This window comes from Rhincodon typus, chromosome 1, assembly GCF_021869965.1.
Source record: "Rhincodon typus isolate 14 chromosome 1, sRhiTyp1.1, whole genome shotgun sequence".
NCBI classification, from domain to species: domain Eukaryota; kingdom Metazoa; phylum Chordata; class Chondrichthyes; order Orectolobiformes; family Rhincodontidae; genus Rhincodon; species Rhincodon typus.
In genome coordinates, this window is record NC_063332.1 from 165,436,096 (window position 1) to 165,458,010 (window position 21,915).

General features: G+C 40.9%; 1 protein-coding gene across 4 annotated transcripts in view; it reads right to left on the reverse strand.

The window, feature by feature from the left end:
* Positions 1-444: 444 nt before the first annotated feature.
* Positions 445-21,915, reverse strand: part of nrg1 (neuregulin 1) — a 176,301-nt gene continuing 154,830 nt past the window's right edge. For all 4 annotated transcript variants that reach the window (XM_048600629.1, XM_048600614.1, XM_048600623.1 and 1 more), the window contains 5 exons: positions 19,772-19,874; positions 16,984-17,110; positions 11,070-11,200; positions 7,773-7,976; positions 445-5,057 (listed from right to left, as the gene is read on the reverse strand). In XM_048600629.1, the coding sequence (XP_048456586.1) occupies positions 4,418-5,057; positions 7,773-7,976; positions 11,070-11,200; positions 16,984-17,110; positions 19,772-19,874 (1,205 nt within the window). In that variant the 3' untranslated portion in view covers positions 445-4,417. The remainder of the gene's footprint in view (positions 5,058-7,772; positions 7,977-11,069; positions 11,201-16,983; positions 17,111-19,771; positions 19,875-21,915) is intronic.

A 21,915-nucleotide genomic window follows, 5' to 3' on the forward strand; every position in this document is an offset into this window, starting at 1 on the left:
CAATCCACCTAACCTGCACATCTTTAGACTGTGGGAGGAAACCAGAACACCCAGAGGAAATCCACACAGGCATGGGGAGAATGTGCAAACTCCACACAGCAGTTGCCCAATGGTAGAATCAAATCTGGAGCTGTGAGGCAGCAATGCTAACCACTCAGCCACTGTGCCGCTCAATGGTGCTGCTCAACTTGCTGCGTGCAAATTGGCTGCTATATTTCTTTCAGTGACTACCTTGCAAAAAGTACATAATTGGGGTGTGAAGTGTTTCAGAATATCTTGTAATCATGAAAGGTGCCAGATAGATGGAAATCTATCTTTCATGTCAAATAAGATGCTAGGATTGAGAGTTAAATACTGTGTGTATTTTACAACGCTAACAAAATTTACAAAACGCAAAAGCTTTCTGCAAGATGAGTTTGGATAAAAAAACACATCATGTCTGTGTCTGTTATGAAATGGTTTAATGTATTTTTTTAAAAAAAGTAACTTCACAAATGAAAATCATAATGGAATATCTGAACTGGTGTTAAGTACATTCTTGTTCCTGGTCCACTGATTACCAGGGCAACCTTCAGCTGAAGCTAAATATAATTTGCAGCATTTTTTTAAAATGTTGTTTTAAAGAAAGCCACGTCAAGATTAAAAAGAAAAATGCATCAAGATTTTTTTTGCAATTTGCATATACTGGATTTGCAGCATCTAACAATTAGATGCAGATTATATTCTTTTCACGAGAAAGATATAGATAGCCTTTATACTTGACAATAAATTATTTTTATACGTTTTTAAAAACAAAAAATCAGGAAAAAAATGTGAAACATTGAACATATATATTTTTCAGAGGATATTTTACAAATAACATGAAACTAAATTCACTGAATGTCAGAAAGCTGTGATATAAATAATAAAAGTACTGCCATGAAATTCATTGTAGATATTGGAGAGTTTTCACAGGAATGCTCATTAATAATAACAGTTACAGTTCACAAAGATCGCCAATACCAAAGCTAATTGCTCTGGTTTCATACATATTTTTGTCTCTCTCTCTCTCACTGCCCACACACACACATACACACACACACACACACACACAAATAAATGGTGGTGAGAACCAAAAGGAAATGCAGACAAACTGATGCAGATATAAAGCGTTGTCTGGTTTGGTTGCAAAGTCTCGCTTTACTTTTGTAACTTTTAACTACAGCAGATTTACGATTTGCGAATAAACCTGCTGGATGGGACCAATCGACAGTAACAAGATGCAATTGGATTCAGGATACATTTTCTTTCTAAGTCTGCTTCTATTTCCCTCCCTCCACCCATTTTCACCCCCACCCACACCCACCCCCCGCCCTAGAACCTTCCTTTAATTCCATCTCTGCTTTTAGTTTTATGTCTGACTGGTTGTTTTAAAGAGGCCTGTTACCAGTGTCTACTTCAAAATAGTCTATCTGTGTAAAAACTAGCTGTTAAATAGAGTTTGTCCACAGTATCAGCACTTTTATATATTCTAGTGCCCTAACATCAATGATGACTGCTCAGTATGTGTGCCTCTAAATGATATAGAATGTAAGTAACCAGCGGATACAACATTTTCTGAATATTATATTCCTTTAAGTAAATCAGTTATTAAGTAGTATTGGAATACTGCTGAAAACTGTAGGGGTGCAGTCAAAAGGTGTAAAGACTGTTTGTCCGAACCACCAGCTGATTACTGCTCATTGTTTACATCTCATGCACATTTAAAAAGGTCAATTATAACATCACATGCATGTTCTCCTTGTAGATTAGGACATATACCATGCTCACTATATGCCATAACAGTTAATGCTTATTGCAATCATTCATAGCTCAGCGGTGCTTCAACGTTAGGAGATTGCAAACAGCGTATAACATGTGATGAGAAGCACCTCAACAAAACTCTCAACTAATTTCACTGCAGATTGTCTCCCCTCCCTGTCCACCCCTGCCCAAAAGATAAAATTGGTTTTTGAATGTACCCCTACTGCTTTCAGTTTGTGAAAATTACTCTTGTACAAGATCTCAAGTGATGGATTTAAAGCTCGTTTCATGTCAGCAAAGGGAGGTGGAGGAATGGGTTCGGTAATAAACAAAAGGAAAACCGTTTTGATCTCTCCAAAGAGTGTCAGAATCTGTGAAGACACTTGCTTGACTGCAATGGTCCATTTTCTCTCAATTGTTGGGCATTTGTGTTTGCTCAGTTTGGAGTTTAGGACAAATTAAAAGTGAGAGAATCCGATTTCCCTGTATCAGTTGTCCATCTTAACTGATTTCTGACACCTCTTTCCTTGCTCTGACCCTTCAAGTATCAAACAAATAGTTTCTTTGCCACTTGCAAACATATCAAATGTTTCTACTGAAGCTGAAGGTTCTACTGAATTATTATTGACATGACCAGATTTATTGGAAGCAGGGACAGGGAATGAAAAGAATGTTAAGTCTCACCAAGTGATCTTTAAATAGCTGTCAGATACTTCCAACCTTCTCCCTACAAAACTGCAGAAATTCCATTGGAGTTATGAGAGTGTGAACATTGTAGAATCCTTCTTCTGTATTAGTAACATGCCCGAAATGAATTTTAAAACACACAGCACTAAAAGCAATGAAAGCACAGAGTTGACACTTTGAAGTGAAAACGCACAAGTTTCTGACGCATTTCGTTGTGGTGACAGAAATGAACTAATGCTGATTATAAACATTTTATCACAATTTTAAATAATTCAAATTTTCAGTAAGTTCAAAGGACTGGTTTGATCACCTTTTAAGCCATATAACCCCCTCTGGATCTCCTCAGTTTGAACAGTAGAAATTGTGATCTCTGAAGACGAGGGTTATGGATTAAGAGTTCAGGTGGCATTCTGATGTCTTTATTGCAAGGGAGGAACTGGACTTATTGCAGCTATATTGACTGGATTGATAATGAAGTACACAATTAAACAGAAAAAAACTTTATTTGAAAGAGGCTTTTAATGCGTCTGTTTCACAAACACAGGAAGATATCAGAAACGTTGTCCTTTTGCTGAATGCAGGTTCAATGCTATATATTTTGACCATATGTGAATTGTAATCTGCATCTCCAGCTGCTTTTAATTGATATTACCCCAAAAGATGAATGTTGCCGCAGCCCATTATATTTTCAATATATGCATCTGTTAAATTAAGGTAAAGGTTATATGACACAGAGGCCTGCTTTCACTGCAGCCGATGGCAATAAGTACGAAGATGGTGACAATATATACATACTGTTCCAAACCGTCACAAACTATTACAGAATCCTAACATAGGGAACAACAGAATTCTTCCATCTCTTGGTCTATTTACGTTTGCCTGCCATCAGCCAGGATCTTATGTCCTGCACAGGGAAAATACTGAGTCAGGTCAAGTAGCTCACTTCTTCACCTTTCCATGTCAAGATCAGTCAACATACTTTCAAGCAGCAACCTTTTTAATCGTGCAGAGATTTGACCCAAAACCTCTTCCAAGTGATGTAGAAAGATTCAGATGAAAGCTTTAACTGAGTCTAGTGCCTGATTGCTAGTTCAAAGGGGGATATTATGATGGCTTTCCAAAGAGCTGCAGTATTTACAGAATATAACATGGCCCTACAAAAGCACCAAGGAAAGAGGAACTGCTTTTTTAAAGCAGGCAGTTTCACTGAAATAATTTAATCTAACTCAGTGAACAACTTTACTTTTCAACCACCCAAACGTAACATACTGCTTTCAAAGAATCCTCACCTTCAAAATCAGCTTTGCGTGAACTCGTGACATGTTTCTAATGGTTTCTCTCGATATCAACAGCCACAAGACTCTAGTGTTTTCTTGTTAAGTCCTACTTTTGATCTCTTTTTACAGGAAGGTTTGTTTAATCTTATAAACCATCAAGCCTCGTGGAAACCACAGGAGTGAAACATTACTGAACGAGCAGATCACAGTGAGACACCCTCTTCATTCCCTCCTCTGTGTGTGGGTCTCTTTCCCCCCGACCTCCAGATGTCAACAACTGACTCAGACTTCTGTCCCAGTCCAAATTCCACCATCAAGGAAATTAAAAAATCCCTCATATCACAGACATTCCTTTTCTCATCAGGTTTGTTAGCAGGTAGCATGAAATGGCAACAGATGTAGTAATTCCACTTTCAGCATAAAGTAACATAAAGGCACCACTGATATCTTTCTGTGTTGAAATACTGTAAAAACGCTACATATGGCACATTAGTATTGTGAATGCTAACTTTCTTTTTACATATATATATTTAATCTATAAAAACTTGTAGACTTTCTACTAGCTGCAAGGTTCTTCTGCTAAAATAAAATAAAATGTTTAATTTAAAGTAAAGTATCCGGAGTACTTCATTATATAAAATAAAGTTTTACTGGTGCATTTATGTGTTTTTTTAGACAGCAATTGGGTCCTGATTAGCAATTACATTGGACAGCCTGACTTGCAACTCTTCCTGTGTAGAGTACCTATTGGTGGAGTTAGTCCTGCTTTCAGCCAATCGGTATGCGGGGGCTGATTCTACGCTCGTCGACATGGGGTTCTGTATGCTCAGAAAGGGCGTCTCCTCGCCTATTCGTTCGTCTTCCGTTTCACTGTCAGAGCTACTGCTCTCCGAGATTGGATTGCTCTCAGTCTCCATTCTCTGTGAAATGTGGCCATTAGCCTTTGTTCTTTTCCCTCTCCTGTTGCCGGCCCCTTTCTTGGGGGACTCGAGCGTCGGCTCGTACTCTTGGGTGGTTTCGTACTCGTCATCCTCGACCACCCGTAGTGGGCTGGCTGGGATGCTGCCCCTGTCCTGGGCAGAGTCGTGGTACTGCTTGTATGGGTCTTGCCTCTTCTCCCGCTGCCGAGGCGGGGTCACCAGGAGCAGAGGCCTCTCCTCCTCAATTAAAGGGCTAATGGTCACTGATGGCATGGATATAGTCAGGCTAGACACTGGCGGTGATAGCTCGCAGTCGGGTGACTTTTGGGACACCGGTGTTCGGAAGTCCACTGGAGACATTCTGGCTGGAGTGGTCATGGCAGAGACAAACCTGAAATATCATGAACAGCACCAATGAAGACGACAACCAAAAACACAAGACCTAATAGACAGACTCCTCTGCTCCTTGATAAGAGATAGGTACCCACTTCAACGGGAAGCCGGAACCACAGAGTCATAGGGCTGGATTTACACTCCACCCTCTCCAATTTGCTGTGTTTTTGATGGGGTTGGGAGGGCGTAATCATCTAAAATACAGTTTTGGCCACTGCCTTTCTGTCCACTCCATCCCAGTCCCCATAAGACAGATAAACATCCACTTGCACATCCGCCCTTATACCCCTACACATAGAGGAGCTTAGATAAGCTAAGTATTACCCATTAAAGCCAGCTCCACTGCCTCCATGGTGACATGGAGAGGGGGTGGGGGCTTGTCTTTTCCCCCACCAAAATCGAAAGGGTAGAGAAACATCGAGGAAAGATGTGATATCACGGACATCCAAGTCACCCTCTCCCCACGACTGCAACCTCCTTTTGAGCCCCAAAAACCTACCCTTCCCCCCACTCCATTCCGTAAATGGTGCCTGATACCCCCTCACCCCGGTGGCGCAGGACTGACCCGGTTCCGTCACCCCTCAGGGACAGCTGCTGTTCCGACTGCGCCCCCTCCAACCCCTGGCACTGCTGAGGCCACCGGCCAGTCTGAGTGGCCAGCAAGTCACAAGGGCAGGATCTCTTTCTACTGAAGGTTGGAAGAATCAAGAGTTATGGGAAAGACCAGGAAAGTGGACGTGAGGAATATTGGATCAGCCACATTCCTATTGAATGGCAGGGCAGGCTCGAGGGGCCAAACGGCCTACTCCTGTTTCTTATCACCTTAAGCACCACCCTCTGCTTGTCAAGGTTGTCCACAGCAACTCTCACTGTGGGACAGCCTTTTTTAAACTAACTGCTCTTAAAGAGACAGGGCAGCTGTAAGCCCAGCCTCCCCCAACCTGTAAAATTGAAATTATAGGGTCATTCAAACAGAAGCAAGTTCGAGTCCATGTACCAGGTCATTACCACTCACTGTGTAAAACATTCAACCTCACAATCCTCCTGTGTCCCTTGCCCAGAGCTTGAATCTGTATTCACTAAGTCTTCAGCATCACCTAATGGAAACAGCATTTCTTCTAAACTTGACATAATCTTGTCAAACTTGACCAAATTTCCCTCTGATCTTCTTTCCTCAAAGGACAACTCCAGCCGCACCCTAACGTAGCTAAAACTCTCATCCTTGGAACCACTCTGGTAAATCTCCTCTCTACAATCTCAAAGACTCTGACATGCTTCCTAAAGTTCAAATTGTTGGATCAGAAATCAAGCCTTCGGCTAATTCTTTCTTGATCAGTCACCAGCTTTTTGGAGCGGTGGAGCTGCAGATTGACATATCTCTGATTTGGATGTGGGTTCACTCGTGGAGCTGAGTGTTCCCAGGCAGCAACTGGGTCTTATTAGCAATTGCCTTGGTAATTGGGTTTGGTGAGGGTGATCGTTCTGTAGGAACTGCTCAGACTGTGTTCCAATCCAGGCAGACTGCCTTTGAAAGTCTTTGCTACTCATTTCATGGCTATGGAATGAATTTTTAATCCAATTCCTGATAGGTGCTACAGATCTGTAATTTAATGTTAATTTGTGAACTGAGAGAGGTCAGAGGGTTGGCTAATATACCCTGGGCTACCATGACTGTGTTCGTCTGCGAATGGAGAAGATGACAAACAGCATTTGGGCTGTGATTGTATGTTTCTCATCTACCCGAGAGAGCAAGGGATCCTGGGTTTAGTGTCTCATCCAAACATGGCACCTCCTTCAGCATGACACCAAAGAAGTGTCAGCCTGGATAATGAGGTTAAATCTCTGGAATGATGCATGAACACACAAGCTGTGACTGAGAATTACCAACTGAGCCAAGAATGGCACATCTCAAAGCTGAAGAAGTCACAGCTCTTCTGATTAGAATTACGCCTCTCTCTGTTGTCAGACCTTTTCACTCATTCCCTACAGTCAGAATTATGGCTTCAGCACCTACAGCCAGAGCTCTCCACAAAACTATAACAAGTAGGAACAGGAGTAGGCTGTTCGGCCCCTCGACCCTGCTCTGCATTCAATAGGATCACAGCTGATCCAACATTCCTCACGTTTACTTTCCTGTGTTTTCCCCGTAACTCTTGATTCCCCGGCTGATCAAGAATCTACCCATCTCAGCCTTAAATATACACGAAGATCTGCCCCACAGCTCTCTACAGAAAGGAGTTACAAAGACTCATATCCATCTGAGAGAAGAAATTCCTCCTCATCTCAATCTTAAATTGGCACCCCTTTATTCTGAGACAATACCCTCTGGTCATAGACTCTCCCATGAGGGGAAACATCCCTCAGTATTTACCTGTCAAACCCCTTAAGAATCCTGTATGTTTTAATGAGATCCCTTCTTTCTTCTAAGTGAGTAGAGTCCCAACCTGTTTGGCATTTGCTCATAAAACAATCCCTTTGTACCAGGGATTATGCCAACGAAACTTCCCTGAACTGCCTCCAAGAAATTATACTTTCCTCTCCTTTTAACCCTGCCAGTCAAAGCCATGCCCTCAATCCCTAAAGTCTAAACTATGCCTTCAACTCATAGTCAGAAATCCTCTTACTGTAAAAGGCTTTGTCCTCTGATCCTGTTATACCTCAGTTCTTACAGATGTAGTACACTACCACACATATAAATGGCTGAAGCACCTACCTTTCACTATGTGGTGAATCTCGGAGAGAGTCTGGAGTGTCTCTGGAATTCCTTACACAGATAAGCATCTCTCGTCGACCCGCCACCCCATTGAGTCGTCCTCGGTGATTGATCGGGCTGGTGTGCCTGCTGGTTTCAATTGACGATGTTACCAGCACAGAGGGGCTGTCTGAGATGACACTTTCTGTTTGGCCCGTACTCCAACTATGGCCAATACAAAAGAGAAACATCTTTAAATCATTTGTTTAATAATGTCTTCATGTCTGTTTCTTTTGAGATGTAGGAGAAGGAAGGGGCTTCAGTGATTACTTTCTAGGGATGACTGGAAGCTGTCTCTGTAGTGCTATTGGCCTGATGTTGCGGTATTTTGTGCGGCCAGCTTATTTGCCTGTTTCATTGTGACTTAGAGCATGAAGCATTGGAGCACAGCAGGCCCAGAATGTTAATCAAAGTAGCATCACCTCTATGTACCAGTGTGTGGGCAGTGAATGATAGTGGGCAAAGGAGAAGGATACAAAATTTCCTTAAAAAATTGACCACCAATGATCTTAGAACAAGAAAGGGGCAATATTCCATTCCAACTTGATGGTTATTGCTCAGGTCCTCAGTTTTAGTCAGAGGGAGCTTAATGCAATTTTTCCATAGCTGATGGCTTTAACTGAGCATTGCTTGTTTGTGTAGATCACCCATTGCCAAGTGTTTGCTGCTTGTTAGGTTGGTGGTCTCAGATCTCTGTGCAACTAAACAAATAGCCAAATCCAATGCAACACTTCAGACTGGACATATCTCATGATTGGTTTGCATTTATAAAGTGGACTAATTGACGCCATGTTCCATTGTGAAATGCTGCACATTAAAGAATGTGACTTTGTTCATTCTTTTCCTCCTTGGCACATGGCAAATGAAATTCAAGTGTGAAGCGGCATCTTTATTGGAAATGAAATTAAGGAAAGCTATTAATGGGAGGTCAAGCCAATATCAAGTGGCTTGCAGTATTGTCAAAGTCAGAATTAGAAAGCAACTAAACAGCGCCTTTAAGTCAAGCAGGGATAGACAATAGGAAACAATCAGACTGCGGTGTTCTGATATCGTTCAGCACACATTTTAAACTCTCACATTTGAGCTAATGTTTGCATCATCACATTTATAATGGCTTATGTTAAGATATCATACTGTAATGTACTAGCCACCCGTGCACCCCCAGCTGACTACGACAACAACTACCCCTCCAGTACCTGTGTAGGGGAGGGAGGAGAGTCAATGTTTTAGACATACAGCTTGCAACATAATAGGGTGAACGTAGGGATTTATAGTGGCAAACATTAAGAGGAATTGTGCACAGGAAATAAGTTTTAATTGACTATAAATGTAATTATATGCTATTTTCACTATACTGTCTATATTTACCTTATCATAACTTGTTTGTTCTAAAAGCTTAGAACTATGGTGGCAGTAAGATAACTTAGTGAGTACGGTTTAACTGAGGGGACAGTGTGGTGGAAGATTTCAGTTCTTCTGGCCTGGTGTCCAGGATCAAATGTGGTAACAAGCCCCAGTTTGATCCCAGTTAAGCTCAGCTTCAGTTCCTGTACATTATCATATATGTATATCTACATGAGGTATACTTTTCACCAGATATCAGAATATGAAGGTGTGATTGGGGCCATCCGTAGCTTTAGCTCTTACCCAGTCTACTCATTTATTCTAACAATCTGATTTTCTGGCCCAAGTCTTCTGTATTATTTGATAAAGCTGAAGGTAATGAGATATGAGTTACAATGTCTTTTATTTAAGTTTAGCATCATCACCCACCACCACACTGTTCATCTCAAAGATTGAAACATGTCTACCATGAGCTTTTCTGAGGGTTTCCAACATAAAAACTTACATAGTATTACATACAAATTACAGCAGTGAAATAGACCATTCAGTCCAATGGTTCTATGTCACTATTTACATTCTAAGCGAGCCTTCTCCTACTGTTCTTCATCTAAACCTACTGGAATGCTCTTATATTCATAGAGACATAGAAAACAAAAGCAGGAGTAGCCCATTTGGCCCTTTGAGTCTGCTCTGACTGATCATCCATCTCAATATCCTGTTCCTGCTTTCTCCCTACTCCCTTCGATCACTGTAGCCCATGAACTATATCTAACTCTCTCTTGAAAACATTCAATGTTTTGGTCTCTATCTCACTCTGTGGCAAGGAATTCCACAGGCTCACCACTCTCTGGATGAAGTATTTTCTCCTCACCTCAGTCCTAAATGACCTACCCCACCCCTTGTCCTTAGACCGTGACCCCAGGTTCCTGACTCCCTGGTCATCGTGAACATCCTTGCTGTATTTAGCCTGTCTAGTCCTGTTGGAATTGTAGGTTTCTATGAGGTCCAACCTCATTCTTCTAAACTCCAATGAATATAGTTCTAACTGTCCAGTTTCTCTTCATTCTTTAGTCCTGCTAACATTGGAATCAGTCTGGTAGACCTTTGTTGCACACCCTCCATAGCCAGAACATGCTTCCTAAGATACTAAGACCAAAACTGCACACAATTCCTTTCTTCCTCTCTCTTATTAAGCTTCTTATTAAATCATTCCATGCAATTTCCTCAACCAGTCCATGTGTGAATGAGTTGCACATTCCCACCATCATCTGAGTAAAGAGGTTTCCCCTAAAATCTTTAGTAGGTGACTATTTTACATTTATGGACACTTGCCTTCCTTTAGTGGGAAACATAATTTAATTTAAAGATTGCTACCAATTCTCCAAGGTTGGTCTAATCAAGGTTCTTTACACCAGCTCTTTGGTTTAAATTCTCTCTCTCTAGGCGTACATCTTTGAGAGGAATCCACTGGAAAATCCATCTATCCTGGCCCAACCTCACGCTCAAGTTTCCAGTATACTCATGTCTGGCTGATCACTCTCTCAAAAGGTAACTAAAGTAAAGTGAGGTGTAGGAACTCTAGGAAGGTGTTCCAAACATTGGCGTTCCCATCCTCTGATTTTCAATGGAATTTGGTTGGTGCAATGCTGGTCCCATACAGGGGTACATACCAAACAAGTTACCACTGGTGGGGAGTGCATGTGGCTAAAATCATGGCCTGGATTCCCTGAGATTTCACCAGAAGTATATTTTTTCATCTTAAGGTTCCTTGATTAAGGATTTTCAACACTATTGTCTACAAATAATTGATGTCTCTATGCATGGTTTGAGCTTCCCCTTATGTTCCTTACAGATCTTTGTTAGTTATACTTGTTCTATGCTGTTTGATCCAAGAATGATGTTTAATTCAGATACCTGTGGCTGGGCGTGTGAGTGACTGTCGTAGAGTGATGGGTTGTCGATGTGTAGTGACTAGTAGAGAACGAGGTTTCTGTTTCCCGCTCAATGACGTGCTCAGTGGATCCAGGGTTTTTCATTATATATTGCTGTAAACAAACAGCCAAGGGTTAGAATCACAGAAGTGTTACGGTGCAGACACAGGCCCCCATTGTGTTGACACTAACTCTCTGAATGAGCATCATAACTTTGTGCCAATCTCCCACACTTCCCCTGTAACCCGGCACCTTATTTCTACTTAAATAAGTATCTAACGCCCCCTTGTTTCGATTGAGCCTGCCTCCACTACATTTCCAGGCAGTGCGTTTCAGACCTGAACTATCCCTCTGTGATATAGTTTCTTTTGTCCCCTCATATTGTGTTTACTTCTTTAATCTATGCCCCCGTCATTTTTAATCCTTTTACAAGTGGGAACAGTTTCTCCCTGTCTGCTCTGTCCCGAGCTCTCGTGATATGGAAGACTTCAATCAAATTTCCTCTTACTCTTATCTACAAGAAAAACAGACCGATAAGAGTTTGTCAACTGGGCCCATCAAACCTACTCCTTCCGCTAACCGTATATCATCAACACAAATGTCAACCAAGAAGTCAATCTTCTGTACCTAGTCCTTAAGTGAGGTTAACTGAACTGTCTATAATGTAGTGATAAATTCGGTATTATCCCTAGGTTAAATGACAGGTGTCCACAGTTGGCAGAATATTCTAGACAAAATTAGAGCTTATTGACACTTTGTAAAAACGGTGTCATTCTTTAGTAAGATGTACTGACTCACTTAGCTTCTGCTTAACATGTTCACTGAATATTAATACACTGAGTGATAAAGAAAATCAGAAGTACAAAACCCACTGATCAAAAGTATGAAAAATATCATTTCTTTTCGCTACATCGTATTTGCATAAAACTGCAGGCAGACTTTCCAATGAATACCAAATATGGAGAGACATTGATTACTGATTGCAAGTTTCTGTTGTTAATAAAGCAAGTGGTTAACAGATTAATTAATCGAGTGGTAAGTACGAAGGTGGGGGTGAAAGCGGGGTGACTTTATGGTGGTAGATCATGGGTGAAAAGTACCATGGGCAATATGGTGGTGGTTAAAAAAAAAGCCAGTTTTGTGTAACAGCACTTCTGAAGATGAGAAAAAGGCAAAAAACTACTGGGGGGGGGGGACAATGGTGCAGCGTCCTTAAAGAGGGAGCATACAGTGTCCAGCAAAATCCTTCAGGCATTTAAAGAGAGGTGGGCACCATGGGGACTAGAGTGTATCATTTCCCCCTTCAGCTACATTTTAATTTCGGTCCCTCCCTCACTTCCTAGCTTTCCCTGGGTGCTCTTGTGGCACAGTGGTAGTGTCCCTACCTCGGACTGAGAGGCTTGGGTTCAAGTCCCACATACTCCAGAGCTGAGTAATAGCATCTCTGAACAGGTTGATTAGGAAAAAAAATCTACCTTACCCTATGTTTGTTGTTGGTGCACTGCCCCTGAAGGGTAGTGCTTGTTAACTGCCACTGTCCAGCTGGTTAATTAGTTAATTTAATGGTGAGCCCCAAAGAAAACATAAAAGGGGGAATAGATTGGACTGGTATGTGGAAGAAGCTATAAGACTGGGTCGTTAATAAACAAAGAAAGATGTCTTAGATTCTGAATTGACATCTGTAAAGAATGACTCAAACAAAGCAGATTTCTCTATTTCTTTGAATTGTATAATGCTCAATATCTTGGCAAAAATATTAACTTAGGAACAATAACTTGGTTTTCATGTTGCTTGACATGTTGAGAAATACATGCAATTGTATGAGGCTTACACTTATAGACTTGTAAATGTGAGTATCTATCAAGTAACTTGTGCCTAATGAACCATTTGGATTGTCATAATGTTGGCCTTGTTATCCTCACTGTCACTACAGACTTTTGTAGCCAATTATATTTAATGGTTCTCTCCTACAATATCATCTCAGTGCTGCCATTAACTTCATATCCATTGAAATAATGAGGTGTCATCTTAAATATGTAATACCAAGTCTTAGGCTCTCAATAAGGGGCTCAGTATGAAGTTTCCATTTGTAAAGATCACATTTTATTTTACTTTACTTTTGATTGTTGACTGAATTGGAAAAAAATTGTTTTTAAAACAAAGGATTGTGGAAGAAGTTGCTGCACTTTTGAAAACAAGTTATTGAAACTGTGTGTGTGGTTCTTACACTGCTGTTTTGTTCAAGCAGTGCAGGAAGCTGTTTCTAGACAGGCTGGCACATGTAGGTGTGAGCAAGGAGCTGATTGGTCTGTACAATTGGGACCAGTTGTGGACACCATTTTTTCATTGGTGCCTGAGTAGCTGAACAGGTTGTGGGTGCGAGCAATACAGGGAGAATCCGTCAGACCTCTGGAAGGGTAGGTGGTGTGTGTGTGCACACCTCTCTTCAGTAATGTACCTGAAGCTAAAAAAAAAGCCACGAATTGCTGTTATTTTGAAGCAATAAGTCAGAGACTTTATAAATACTGAGCCAGTTGCTCTGTGCCTCCTGTGAAGAAGTGAAAGAACCTGAAGGAAAAGATCAGGGAACTGAAGGACTTGGGAAACAAAAGGAACACACCATTGAATCCTGAGGACTGGTGCTATTTGTGTTTATCCATATTTGTGTACAGGGAGTGGACTTTAGAAGGGAGTTAGAGTTTGACCAGTGTTTGTCTTGTGGTTAAAATCAATTTATTTGTAACAAATAGTAGTTCTTGTTAAGTACAGAAACCTGATACATATTTTCTGTTTAAGCCTGGTCTATCAGACAGGCAAACTGGGCACTTTGTGTATTTTGATAAGAATTTTTAACCTTTGTGATGACTCTGGAATTAGACAGGCCTGATTTTCAGCATGCAATCCCAGTGAGGTGTAGCATATTAAAGTACTGGCTCCTGTTGGGAAAAGCTCTACCACTCTGGAGATGGTGTGATGACATCAGCCAGAAGGATGAGGGAAATTTTGACCGGTGCAACGTTGGCCAATTTAAGATATTTCTAAATACGGTTGACGTAAAACTAGTGTGGACAGCTCTGCCTGGTTGAAGATTTATGAGTTAGAGCCACTTAAAGATTCAGTTAGGAAATATGTGGCTACTCTCCAATCTTCAATAAATGCAGCATTGCAATCTTTTATTTCAAGGTTCTAGAATGACATCTGTTACCTACTGCAAAGAACTGGCGCACTTTGAACAGAGATGTTGAAGGAAATAAGATGCCGCAAAAAATGTTGGTCATTACAAAAACTTGCTGTCACTTATACATGTTTGTTCATTTACTTATTGTATTTATCACTGAACACTCACCAAAGAGTAAAGCTATGGCAATGCAATAAAACTCATTAATCAGTTGAGTAGCCCCAACGAGATACATGTGTGAAGTCTTAATAAATTGTGGAGAGGCTGGAAGATGGCTTGGCTCGACAGTACAATTTGACAGCTTGTTTCCAATTTGTAAAAGGTTGTCTGTATGCATTTCTGTCATCGCTTAGAGTCATGGGCAGATATTTTTCTTCCCCCGAACAGTGGGGTTTCTGCTTTGCCAGCTAAAGATTTGGCTGGGGATGTATTCTTGTCGATTTGGACCGTCTTGCTGCTATTTAAGCTCAGCAGGTTGTTAATTAGCAAAGGGTGAGATTCCAGCTCACATCTGAGGGGGAGGTCCCCTTTCAGAGAGCTGCCGGTCAATGAGATGACCAGCAGCCCCAGTGCCTCAGCAGCACCAGGTTTAGGTGGTGGCCGCTGCCGGGACTACAGCTGGTCCCTAATGAAGAGGAGCTAACGGTTTGAAGGCAAATTCATGGGAATTGGTGGGGCCTGGCAGGACGGATTAAGGACAGTGAGGAGGTTTGGATTGAGCTGTGAGGAGGGAGGAAAGGAGACGGTTAAAGACAAGTATGCAGGGACATTTCTGATGGCACAAGAGGTTTCTAAGGGAGGTACTTTTCTTGTGTCAACCTGCATGGCCAAATTTGTGGGGCCATTCAGTTACAGCGGGTCACCTTGTCAAGGGTAAAATATTAACAGGGTTTAGAATGAGAATTCAAACGGTCAATCATTGGCCACTTAAGGGAAGCAATGGCCTACTGGTAGTATCGCTAGGCTATTCATCCAGAAACTCAGCTAACGTCTTGGGGACTCTGGTTCAAATCCCACGATGATTTGAATTCAATAAATAATCTGGAATTAAAAATCTAATGATGACCACGAAACCACTGTCGATTGACAGAAATACCCATCTGGTTCACTAATGTCCTTTAGGGAAATAACCTTACCTGGTCTGGCCTACATGTGACTCCAGACCCACAGCAATGTGGTTGACCCTGAACTGCCCTCTGGGCAATTAGAAATGGACAATGAATGCTGGCCTGGCCACTGACCACCTACATCCCGTGAGTGAATTTAGAAAAAAAAAATCAATGGGTCCAAATGGGGTGCAGGTTCCCTTCTGTTTCACTGCTCTGTATAAAATGGATAAAATGGAGACAGGTTGGGACTGAGTGGGTGGTGGGCAGAGGGTAGGCCACGTGCCGCATTTGATGAGTCCCTCACTATCTTCAAACCCTCTTACTTGATTCAAAAATTTCAACCTCAATTTATCTGCTGATCGTATAATGTCGACATGGTAACACACCAGTGCTATTAGTCTTACACTGCAGCTTAAACATTCATCAATTTGTGGCAAAGAGATACTCCAGGAGATCAAATTCTCCACAACTTGTAGGACGATTAAATTTTAACTTAATTTTAACTTGCCTCCTTTTTTCCTCTCTCTTTTAGTTCCTACCCTTTCCATCTCTGATTTGAATATAATTAAGGCCAGTTCCATTTCCATTGTTCTTTCTGTTTCTTTATAAACTCTTTTGATACCTTGGGCAAGAAGACAGGCCCCTGAGCCCAATGTTCATGACATTTATGCTATCAAATCACATATTCAGTGATGTGCAGTGAAAAAATGATACAACCTGATGGGTGAGGTGAAAAAAATCTAATCCAAGGTGTTTGCCATGATATTACCTATTCAAACAATTTCTGGGCCATTAACCCATATTTTATACATTAACATAATGTTGATACAACTACATTATATCTACTGACACAATGCTGCTAATCCTATATTATATTACACTAATACACCTACTCTATTAATTCTATATTCCATCTACTGACATACAATGCTATACATCCTACATTGTACCAAAATAGTACATTCAACACAATGCTGTCAACCCTGCATCACATCTAATAATTCGTAGCTTTTAATTAGATATTCCTATATGACTATTCCAAATATGGCAATTCTTAACACAATTCTAAATTGTTTCTTGCATTTTTGCTAACTCAACTGTTAATTCTGCAGTGCATCTTAAGTGACATTGATGGCCTCTGCTTAATACAGTGATGCCGATGGTGGTAGTCTGGCTGTTGTACAGCCACTCCCAGTAACACTGCAGCACTTTCACAGAGATTAACTGTTCTTACTACCTCTGTCGTAAGCAACCCCATTCCTTCTGGTCAAAAGCACCCACTCTGGTGGGTCCAGATTGGTGAAGTGGTTGCTGCATCACTTTTTCCCTGCTGAAGAGATTGGGCAAAGTCTAATGACCAGAAATTCAAGTGCCAAAGCTTTGCTCAGGTACAACTGCCTGTGGTTTGAAATCCGCTCGAGAATTTCACTGCACAGACAACAGTGCTAGTGGAACCACATCTACCTGGGGCAGTTCTGTAACACACAGAAGGCATCCCTTAGTCAAACCCCCCAGTGACGCTGCCTGGATATTGGTAAATCTATGTCGCATCTCACAATTGCACCGAGACAAAGTGGTTAACACCAGATCGCACGTCAATATCAACTTACATTTGCCAATTGGACATTTTCTGCCGGATGATTTGTGTGGTGGGGTCCATTCACAAGGTTTACCATGTTGTTTCTCTCAGTGCGGAGACTCTGTCTGAGCCGATCGTGAAGTTTTTTCCGCTGTTTTCTGGGTGGCGGTAGCAAATGCAATCAGAGACAAAAACAATCAGCAATTGTTAGACGTCGAGTTCTGTACAGTAGGAGGACTAAAACTCAAGCTATGAAGTTGTGACACTCGTTTTCTTCAGTGTCAGCGTAGCATGCAACCTGAATGCCCAGCCCTTTACATAGGGCTCTGACAGAATCCTTCCTCTGCTTCCTATCCAAACCAAGTGTTTCTAAAAATAAATATAGGAAAAGAACCAACTGAATGAAGGGTTGTACTGACTAAAAAGTTTTTGCTGTTTGCAGCCAGGTCTACATGGCACAGATTGTGGGACATATTTATAAAATAAATTGTTAAAACCATATACTAAGGATAGAAATACTAGGAATTACATAAAACGTACAGTACAGGAACAGGCCATTTGGCCCAACTGGTCTATACTGTCATTTAGATAGTTCCTGGCACGCATTTCTTTCTCTGTAAACTGGAGGGGCTGACTGGAGTACTCCTGCTCTATGTTACTAACTACTCCCTGGGACAAAATGTTACTCCTTAATTCTTTACTGAATTCATCAGTGACTATCTGACATTTGTGTCTACTAAGCTTTAGACTCTACCACATTGTGAAACATCTTCCATTTGCTTAAAAGCTTTCTTTTTCTCCCCGCAAGTAAATGTTGTGCTTTTAGGTTTAAATATGAATATTCAACAGCAAAGATTTGAAGGAATGTGCTTAGTGACGTTTATATTTGGGGAAAGTTGACCATGTTCATGATTTTCAGAGCAGATATCCACCTACCACATCCTTGGATCTCTGGCTCACAGGAGCTTTAAGTCATGCAGCCTGACTACGTGATCTTCATAGTGTCCATCAATGTCTCCTGGAATCTCTGCTGTTTTTTATTCTAGCGCTGTAGGGTGGAGTGTAACCTCTACACCAGGTGTCTCCAAGTACAATTCTATCCTTTTATGTCAACATATCTGAGCCCGTGTAACCTTTGATGATATAACAGGCTGTTGACATTATCAATCCAATATGACACAAAAATAGAGATATAATTCTTTATTTTTACAGTTTTACCAAAACAAATACTCTTACTCATTTTGTTTTGACAGAAACGTATGTGAATTTGGAGGGGAACAGAGTAAACAGCAGCGTTTTTTGTTTGTGTTTATTTTTATTTGAAACATTAAACCTGTAATTCTGTGAAATGCCAAAGATGTTGAAACATGTGGGTTCTTTCAAACAGAAGACATTGGGGCAGGAACAAAGAGCGCTTGTTGACTCATCAGGTTATCCCTCTCTGCCAGCGTACAGAGAGCGAGGTGCAAATCGCAAAGGCAAAGACAAAAATGAGTCAGGGCTTTCTGGAGTGGGCGACAAAGCAGCATGTCAAATTATGTGGGATTGAAACTAGTGGGTCGGGCTGGGTGGAGATGAGACTGGATACTGAGTGGGACGAAGGGTTTAAATGAAATAATGTATGCTGGGCAGTGTCGCTTTAATAAACAATGAAGTCGAATTAGCTTTCTTGTGGCCTTTATATTTCGATCGCTGTGTAACCTTGGTGCCTTGGGTGCTGGTTTACACCTTATAGGTGAAATTTAAATTTGTCAAAAATAGCAAATGGGAGTTAGATTCTCTTCATACCACCTGACCAATATTCCTTTCCATGGCCTTTAATAAGTGGCCAATCCACTAACATCCATTTTGTGCCTTTGCACATCTTTATCAAATGTATTCTCCCTGTGTCCTTTGTGATTTTGGGCCATGAACTGGGGAATAGAAAGCATCTGGGTACAATGAACACGTGACATGTTCCTGGGTTTCTGCTCATCTCACTCTTTAACGCTACCTCCTTTGGTGAAGCCCATGATAGCTCTCTGTCCCAGTTTCCTTTCCTTTCAAGAAAACATTTAGTTGTGTGCTTAGCTAAAGAACGAATGCCTGAGCTAGGGAAGGAAACACAATCTCACTTATGGCACACACAGAAAATACTGGAGCAGTGGGCCTGACAAACCTGCTAAGTTTTGCCAGCATTCTTGGTGTTTGTTTCAGATTTCCAGCATCCACTGTACTTCGCTTTTGCTCACTCGGAGCACCGCAGCTTCAAGATTTGAGGTCAACTACGGCACAACTATTCATGTAGTACAGTTCCCTCTACTTCCCAAAGAATTTGTATTAGCCCAATCACTGAAAAAAATCCATGTAAAAATTTCTTTTCTCAAAATAGTCGCTGTTATTTGGAATCTTCAATGGATGCACGGCATCAATTATTTTTGATCTTAGGGCTCATCTTTACTAAGAACTGGGCTCAGATTGTCCAAAATCCTTTCACTTAATTAAGACTTATTCAGTAAAACAAAAAGAGAGAATATGGTCTGGGTTTCAGTTTGGATCCTGTCATTAGAAGAGTCAGCTGTGCTATCAAACTTCATCACCTCGTCTCTGATTTGCTTTGAACTGAGTTACATGTTGACCTTAGACTTTTAACAAGAGATTCCATCCAAACCTATCAAACCTATGGGACCATTATTTTTGCTTTGTCATTCCCAAGTATCATCAGGTGCAAAGGGTGACTTTAAAGAGAACCAATTTTCAAGCACAAAGAGAATTCACTCGCGGGGAGGAAACAGAAAATTAGTGTCAACTGGATTTGAGACAATGAAACTTTGGATTACTTTGTTTTGCAATATGCCACCACACACATGATGCCAACCACGAGGAGGGCAATACAGATCCCTGTTATCGTCAGCACTCGCTTCTGGTACAGCTCCTCAGCTTCTGAAGAGAGAAGCAAAAAAACAGCAGGTTATAGCCTGAGATTTGCTGTGCAGCCAATGTGCCATGAAAATGTAATATTTAGCTGTTATGATGGGCAGAAATTGCTTGTGCAGTTTCCATTTTCCACCTGCTTTGTGCTCTCCAAGGCAATTAAAACGCACAAAATGGAAGCTCACCGCAATTTTCTTTTTTTGAAAAAGGCAATTTGCGGCTTCTGCAAATCATTCTGTTCCATTTCTGTGTTTTTTTTTGTGATTTATTCTATAAGAATAGAATCATTCTTATATTTTGGAACCCTTCTTGTAATTGCAGTTGTGAGTCTGCACTGATGACCCACAAATACTGATGGCCAAAAATGAACATGAGAGGACACATGTTGAGTCCTGTCAAGTACCAGGTACTTCAGATGACAAAAGTGTAATGTGTTATCAGATTAGTCTGTCTTTTAAAATTGAGCACATTGAAATACATGCCAAATCTTCACACATGTCATTCCAAGCATTTTCATGTAACAGTTTCCTGAGCCATTCCAAATCAGGAATGTGCCCTTGTTTCCATTTTATTCAAGCCTTCTACTCCAGAAAAGCTTAAATCCAATTGATAAAAAGCTAAAAAAATTATGTAAGCCGAACATTGCCTTTTTGAAATCTTGCAGTCTAATGTTAAAGAAAAATCTTGACGATTATACATAAAACTTGAGTTAAATTGTTATTGGGTGATCACTCATTGATGTTTCCTGCAGTATAATTCAATATTCTTACAGTCAATTTGTTGTTCCATCTTCTATTAAATATGTAAATGCTGGAAATTTGCAAAAATGTTTGATCAGATTACTCATTCTTTCTCACCTCCTCCATGGCAGTTGGTAACGAAACAGTCTCTTTAGAACTTCAGTGAGAAATTTCCCCCACTTCTTTTCCTCTCCCATCCTACCAACTTGAGCCCACATCACTGACAGAGAAACATCACTGAGTAAAGCACCTTTGAGGTAAATGTCAGAATAGAGGCCAGCTGACAGGACCAGTTTTATTCTTACAAACATCTCTCATTAAAATGATTCATTGTGGAAAATCAGTACAAAAATCTGAAGTTTCCCCAAAGCCTGATTTTAATTTCATTTCGGAACAAGAGGTGGGTATGCAGTATCGGCTGGATTTACTGGGAGATCAGATGCACAACATTCAGGCAAACAAAACAGCATCAATCACGGGTAGAGGCAGATCGTAGAACAAAACGGCGACGATTGGCAGGCATTTTAGATGTTCAGGCACACAGACGGGTGTGTGCGTGTGTTGCAAGGCTGACCTTCAGAAAGATCAGCCAAGGTTTAGTCCAGTTCTTTGCAGCCTCTTGCACGCACAACATTAACTTTTCTGGATTTGCCGGGTTTGTTCTGATGTATCATTTCATTCTGACTATAGACATCATTTGGTCAGTTTGAAAAGGGATAGAAAGCAAGGCTGCAAAGTGCATCACAAAAAGAAACCTGACTAAAATCTAAGCATATTTTTCACAGAGTAGAAGGACTTTGCAAATACTTCAAATTCTTCCTGATTTCCACTTATACAAAGTGATAACATTTTTCTTTCAACAATTGGCTGTGTTTCTTGTTGACATTAACATGGTTTGTCTCTTTTCCTGTACAGCTGGCCAATAGCCATCCTGCTATTTACAATAACAACATGAGACGTCACAACAGATGGTCAACACCAAGTCCATACAAGACCAAACATCAATTCAACTGGACTTGTTCAGGAGAACGCTAAAGCAGCGAGTGATATTTTTTCTAAAAAAAAGAAGGAAAAGGATGCCAGTAGGGTAGAGATTTTGATTTTAAAAAGTAGTTTCAGGTTAAGAAGTCAACTGTGGGCCTGGCATAGCATGCTTGATAGTGGAAAATAAAGTACAGAAACATTTGGAAGAGAGTGACTGAAGCAAAACATGAAGGGATGTCCCACACAACATAACCACCAACTGACTGAACCAGCTCAAAAATAAATCATGAGTTATTTCGGTACCTTTAATATGATTACGTATTTAA